General features: G+C 43.1%; 1 protein-coding gene across 1 annotated transcript; it reads right to left on the bottom strand.

Annotated features, from left to right (window-relative positions):
- Positions 1-653: 653 nt before the first annotated feature.
- Positions 654-5902, bottom strand: LOC117440147 (uncharacterized). The gene is made up of 21 exons (XM_034076427.2): positions 5799-5902; positions 5651-5721; positions 5472-5567; positions 5257-5381; positions 4711-4854; positions 4545-4631; positions 4296-4460; positions 4123-4219; positions 3821-4038; positions 3583-3739; positions 3095-3303; positions 2897-3014; positions 2570-2769; positions 2392-2506; positions 2140-2309; positions 1970-2067; positions 1759-1889; positions 1395-1584; positions 1170-1311; positions 965-1085; positions 654-894 (listed from the first exon to the last, which is right to left on the bottom strand). The coding sequence occupies exons 1-21, from the start codon at positions 5816-5818 to the stop codon at positions 824-826; spliced, it is 2745 nt and encodes a 914-aa protein (XP_033932318.1). The 5' UTR covers positions 5819-5902; the 3' UTR covers positions 654-823.
- Between the last annotated feature and the right edge of the window lie 470 nt (positions 5903-6372).

Genomic DNA, 6372 nt, shown 5'->3' on the forward strand with positions numbered 1-6372 from the left:
CGTCCAATTGTGACGCTCCTAGGCTCCTTCAGCGTCATAAAGGGCCGCAAAGAGCTTTCAACTGATTGCAATGTATTCCCATCTGCGTCGGGATTTGACGCTCATGGAAGCACGGCATTCGTTTATGTCGGCTGCCCTTAAAGGCAATGTGAGCGTCCATTCCCATTGGATAACACGAGAATTGTACACCCGAAAGTATTCCTCTTACTGTCGATTGATTTTACAGTGATATCTGCACTACTCATCGACAAAAAAAAAACACCAGATTATCCTTGTTAATTAAAGTGTGTGCAATGCTTTTGTATTTTCCCCCTTCGATCCGGAGAAACAAATATTTTTTCTGAGTAAAGGATGGCAAAAGACACTACACTACCCAGAATCCCCAGCTATCGGTTGGGATTATATCTCTTCGCTGGCCTGGGAGCGCCTTGAGATCCCCCAGTCAGAGCTGGTTGATATCGCCAGGGAAAGAACGCTTGGGGCTCTCTGCTGGAAACGCTAACCCCGCGACCCGACCACGGATAAGCGGGAGAAGATGGATGGATCATTGCTACATATGTTGATGCTTCTCTGCATTTTCTTGAAATTATGAGGGTACTGGTTGACACAGAACCTGCTTTCATTAATATGTCAAATAATAAATGTGGCATTTTTTTAAAATGCGTTTATTTTTTCACAATACACGAGTCGTTACTGTCATCCATCAATATAAAAGGCAGTACAGTACATTCATTGATAAAACTGTTCCCCTGGTCCCAAACAAAACAATGAACACAATTACATAAGGTGCAAATGACAAAATGTAAACACTTGTAGAACATATTCAAAGGTTCGACAGAATAATTGCCCCAGAGGAGATCTGCCTTTGGCGTGTTGAGTCGGTGCTTCTTCGCTCTGCAAAACAAGTAAAGATTACCAACTGCACATCCAGATCGACTACATTTGTTCAGACTCGGTCACTTACCCTTTTTTACACCTGCAGGTCTTGAGTAGCTCTGACCTGGAGGATGCACACACTGGCCCCTGCAGGGAGCATCTGCCTGGCTGCTTGTGTCACAAATCACTGCATCACAGTGGACATAGATCTGTGGACAGACAGGATGATTTATTGCACATGGCTACATGCAGCAGTGGCCAAAATACTCCAGATTTGGATTTACAAGTCTTACCTGGTCTTTCAGAACCTCGTCATCTTTAGTGAAAGTGAACATCTTTACAGAGAAGTGCTTGATGTGGGACGGGACTAAAACTCTGGAGTCACTCACAACGGGATGGAAAATTGTTGCATAGCTGTCATTGCGATTCTCACAGCTAGTAAAGGAATTCGAAAGTTAATAAAGCAGCAGTTAAACAAATGAAATGAGTAGTTAGTAGTTAGTTTTGCACAACATTACCTGTCCACAATGATGTCCCAGCTTGGCAGAGATGTCCTATCTTCATAAAGGGTTGCCCAACAGTTCTCAGCAATGAGTTCCAAGTGCGGATCGGTAGAATGCATCAGCTCCACCTCAAAATACAGAGGCTGCTGCAGATATTTCACCACTGGATAATCCTCTGATTGGTAGAAGAGCTCGTAGGATGGATCTGCAGGAGAAGAGTCCCGTTAGAGACAGGAGGCCTGGACATTTACAGCTTCATGTCATTTCAAACCTTTATTTAATCAGATTGGTCCCTTGAGATCATAGATCTCTTTTTCAACGGAGACCTGCAAACAGTGTTTTGTATGCATGAACAAGATGTTGTAAAATTCCACCATGCCTTGGGAAAGCCTCATCTGCACCATCAGCTGCCCGGTGCCGATCTCTGCAGCGGGCTCATAGGTTCTTGGTTTAGCGCTGAAGGCAACAGTCTGAGTCTCATTGACCACATAGAAGCAGGAAATGGTTTGCCTATTAGGGGAAAAAAAAATATATATAAATGCATACATTGAAGGTGTTCATCTCCAATTATACAGAATCAAATATTTTACCTGTAATCAGGATCAACTGGTGATGTGTTGGCTGCTCCTTTGGCGTTGTTGTAAGACAGGCGGATCTCATTTTCATACATCATGTAGTTGTCAAAGAACTATTTAATAACAAAAACGCATTAACATTTGACAAAAAGCCCTTTTGATATTTAAATGCGATTCACACTCACCGTTCTGGTGGTTCCACAGGTATCCACACTGAAGGAGAAATATGCAACGCGATCGTCGCTGAACTGTGGTGTGCAGGACTGGTCCTTTAGCGTCAGCTGACTTGGCTTCAGATTACGAGTCGATTCAACCTTCACAGCCACAGCGGTCATTGTGCCATTGGGGTGGCACTCTGGAGGAAGAAGCAGGCAATGTGTAAAGCAACACAAATCCATCAATTAAAGCAGCAAATATACTTACATGTTCCATCTTACCTGTTGCTTTCAAGGGGAAGTAGCAAGCCAGATAGAGATCAGCAAGCACCCAGTCGTTTGCACGATCCAACAGAAGCAGGTCAATTCTGGATTTGACTGATTCTGCAGTGAGCAGCTGTGGAAAGTAAAGTTAGCCAATGCAGAAGATCTATGGTGGGATTTTGTAGTTTTGACATACCTCGAAAACAGCGTCCTTGGCAGTGTATGGCAGAATGAGGCTGAGGTCTGTGCCGTTCTCATAGAAATTGTAGTCTTCAGCCATCTCAGCCGTCAGCTCTCGAGGTCCAACGATAGCCTTGAAATTAGAGCCGTGACTCCCGAACTTCACGCTGATGTAAAACTGGTTCTGGTCACAGGTGCCAGCCATGATGGGTAGCACTAGAGCAGCAAAACATGCATTATCCATTTGATTGTGTAGCTTTTACTCTTATATATGTTTTATTTAATTTTAGAAAACACAATTTGCATGAAGATATTGTCAAAAGCAAATTCAATATGATCTCACCAACATCCTGCAGAGAGGCCCGCAGGTCGACCGGGAGAGCAAAAGGAGTTTCTTCAGGCAGGACGATCAACCCAAAGATCAGAGGGAGGAAGTAGGATGTAACCAAGCGCTCAGGATTCTGCAACAAATGAAATAAAAGCTCAGCAACACTGAAAATATGTTGGTACAAAGTGATATTTTGAATCTATAATGTCATACATGTTTTAAGACAACATCGGCATCAAAGGGCACTTGAAGAGAGAAGCGCTTGGAGCCATTAGCCAAGCTGTGTTCCTGGACTGTGAAGCCTTTGGCATTGCTCTCCTCAACAGTGAGGACCCCGGTGGAGAAGGTGATGTTCCTCAGCTCAACGTCATGGAGGAAGGTTCCCAAGAGAACGCTGAACACCCGAGTCTCTGGGACAGTGTCTGAGGAACAGAAAGTGGCAGGTTTACAACTTCTAAACCAGCCTCAACATTGATAGAGAAACATTTAGTAGTTGGATTGAGTGCTATTTAAAAAAAAAAAAAAAGTGCCCTTTGTAAGCAAAAGTAGATTTTGTACTTGGCTTCAAATCCCATCCAAACACACCATTTTGCAAAAACTGAAGACTTTATTTCATGGTTTAGCAGTCTTTAGCATATATCCGAGCAAGTCCGAGTTCAAATGTCATTTTTTTTTCATACCTACTAGAAAATGTGACTTACCATCCTGGATTTGGGGAGATTGAGGCATCAGAGGGGTCATGATGGGGAACAAAACCTTGTATCTGGTATCATCTTGGGTGTCATCTTCTCTCCACAGTACCTCAAGCATGGGCTCCACAAAGTAGGTGATGTGGTACTGGTAATCTGGGGCATGGCTCTGCAATAATTCATGACATTTCAATAAAATATACAAATGCACTAGTGACTCTTGCATTTCTAATCTAGAGATTTCCCCAACCTTGTAGTAACCATCAGGCGAGCCCACTGGGATCTCGACGACGATGTGGAAGTCTGTGGTGCTCAGTGTGTACCCCCGTGCGGCCATCTGAGATCTATCAAGCCTCTGCCCGTTGATTCCCATGTGCATTTCTGAGACTGTAATTCTGCCGTCCAACAGAGGAGTCACACGGCGAGGTACGTGCCAAGAGATCATATCCTCGGTGAAGAGGACGCCACCTGTTAATGACAAAATGGAGCTGTTGAGGTTAACTGTGCAACAACTAAGCTTACTGTGAATGCAATATGTTGCTCAGGACTCACCTTTGGGACAAGCAGCTGCCAAGTTCACTACATTCAGACCCTGTGGTGCCATGTAGTAGGCGCTCACCCTGAAAACTTCCATGGGGACTCCAGCCACCTAAAGAGAGGAGAGGTTTAATATAATTGACAAGGAGGGAAAGGAAATAAACACTGTATAGGAGTGTGTTGCTTACATCCTCTGAATAAGTCTCTGCTGTATTGTACGGGCTTCGCATAACCAGACGACTAGAGGTAGTTTTGGCAGCGTAGCCGGCTTGTTCAGCCTCTTGCAACACCATGGCCACTGGTTCTGGGGTGTAAAACGTCATCTTCCAGATACCTTGTGATGCACCAGAGGCCTACAGGAAAGAACAAATAATTAAATCCTCATTGGTGTAGGGAGGAATTAAACTGTAGTATCTGAACAGTTTAATTCAACATACTTCAAGCTTGGCGTTGAGCTTCTCGTCTTTACCATCCCGAGTCTGACCCTTAGCTTCAGCATCAAGGTTAGCCATGTGGTGGGAAACCTAAAACAGAAAATGGTGGTTTTAGCATTCGTTTCCATACACACAAGATGGTGGACTCATCAATATAAAGACCACCTACTTCCATGTAGTTCCTGTCGCAGAGGATCTCCCTGGAGGCCCAGCGAGTGTAGCTGCAAGTCTGAGACACATCATGACTGACCACGTCTGATGGATTCTCGCCGTACATCTGAAGTCTCAAGCCAACGTTAAATGTAGCATCATCCTATAAATATATAAAAAAAACTAAATTAAGTGAAACTCCCCAATATTCTTTGGTTCCAGCTTCTTTGTCATTTAAAATGTAATATCCTTGCCTTCAGGGACACATTTGAAGTCTAAATGGATATTTGTGTATGTAACAAACAAGTCAAGAAAGTCTAGTAGATTAATAGAGGAATACAGTTTTGAGTGGAGCAGTGATAATATTTTAGGGATGTACCAAACAAAAAGGGAAATGTACTTTGGGTCTTTTAACAGTAAGGGGTTGCACATAAATTCAGGGCAACACAAAAATGGGAGCAACCATGTGTTTGTTGAGCCATTAATTCAGTCACTTGAGACAGAATTAGCACAGCTAAACTTGGTAGAAAATTACATTGAATGCTGTTAAACCACTTTAACAAACCTTGTTGTCCACAAAGCAGCCCATCAGGGAGGTGTAGATTCTGGTGTTACCCCACGGGTCAGACTCCATGCTGTATCCACACTGAGCAGCCATGCTAGGTGTTAACAAAATGTGCTTGGTGCCATCTGAGGGGAGACAATAAGCTTTGTCAGGGACCCCTTTCCTCAGTGATGAACCAATCAGCTGCATTATTAGCAGTTACATGTAATACTTACTGATAGCCTCCACCTCAAGCTGGTTTCCCACTGCTAAAGCCTTGTCCAACGACAGTCTCATTACATTTGCGGCACAGTCAGACCTTAACCCACTGCCTGTTAAAAGAAAAGGCTTGTGAGGAGAATGTAAACCGACTTAATATGCTGTGTAAAATGACTTGATGAGAATTTAAGCTTACTTGACTGCAAATATAGCTTCAAATTAGACCTGGCTTGACACAAGATGGTAGCTGCAGCCATCCATAACAAACTTGAACACATAAAACACATCATTTAGAGACAATTAAGTACACACATAGAAAGAAATCTACAAGAAATGTAACTTACATGTTCCCAAGCCTCAGCATGTTGCAGTAAAACCAAAAATAATACAGTCAGTATCAGCGCTTGGCAATGTCCAGCACACCTTCCAACAAAAACACAAGTCTAAAAGGAAGGGGACTAGATGATTAACTGAGACATCAGCAGCTGCTTTATATTCCACTTAATGACAAAGCACAGGTGAGGCTTGTTAAGGATTCTCCACACACACACACACACACACACACACACCAACCCAGTCTCACGGCATTTCGTGTTCACCAACACGATTTTTAATCTATTGATTCGTGTTCACCAACACGATTTGCCCCTTTTTTTTCGTGTTGCACAGCACGATTTTAAAAGCAATGTATTTCTACTGCCTGCAGCACGTCTTTTTCTCCGGTCGGGTCATGGGAGACCGGAAGCTGTGTGGTTCATAAAAACATGTTCTTACTCAATAGCAAGCCACAATTATTGCTTTTATTTTAAATCGTATAATTTCGGACTTTTGTTGCCGTCTGTGAGGAAAATAAATGGGGCTCAGAGCCTCAGGATACTGAAATCTGTATTTTTAAATATGTTTTCCTTCTAATTTGTT

The sequence above is a fragment of the Pseudochaenichthys georgianus genome, chromosome 24 (genome assembly GCF_902827115.2).
Source record: "Pseudochaenichthys georgianus chromosome 24, fPseGeo1.2, whole genome shotgun sequence".
Classification (NCBI taxonomy): domain Eukaryota; kingdom Metazoa; phylum Chordata; class Actinopteri; order Perciformes; family Channichthyidae; genus Pseudochaenichthys; species Pseudochaenichthys georgianus.

Bases quoted from the DNA above. Each gene is read 5' to 3' on its own strand.
- LOC117440147 (XM_034076427.2), bottom strand. From the start codon at position 5,818: ATGCTGAGGCTTGGGAACAT. The intron at 2,507-2,569 runs GTATGTCAAAAC...TACTTTCCACAG, and splicing joins CCAAGGACGCTGTTTTCGAG to CTGCTCACTGCAGAATCAGT. The intron at 895-964 runs GTAAGTGACCGA...CTTGTTTTGCAG, and splicing joins ACCTGCAGGTGTAAAAAAGG to AGCGAAGAAGCACCGACTCA.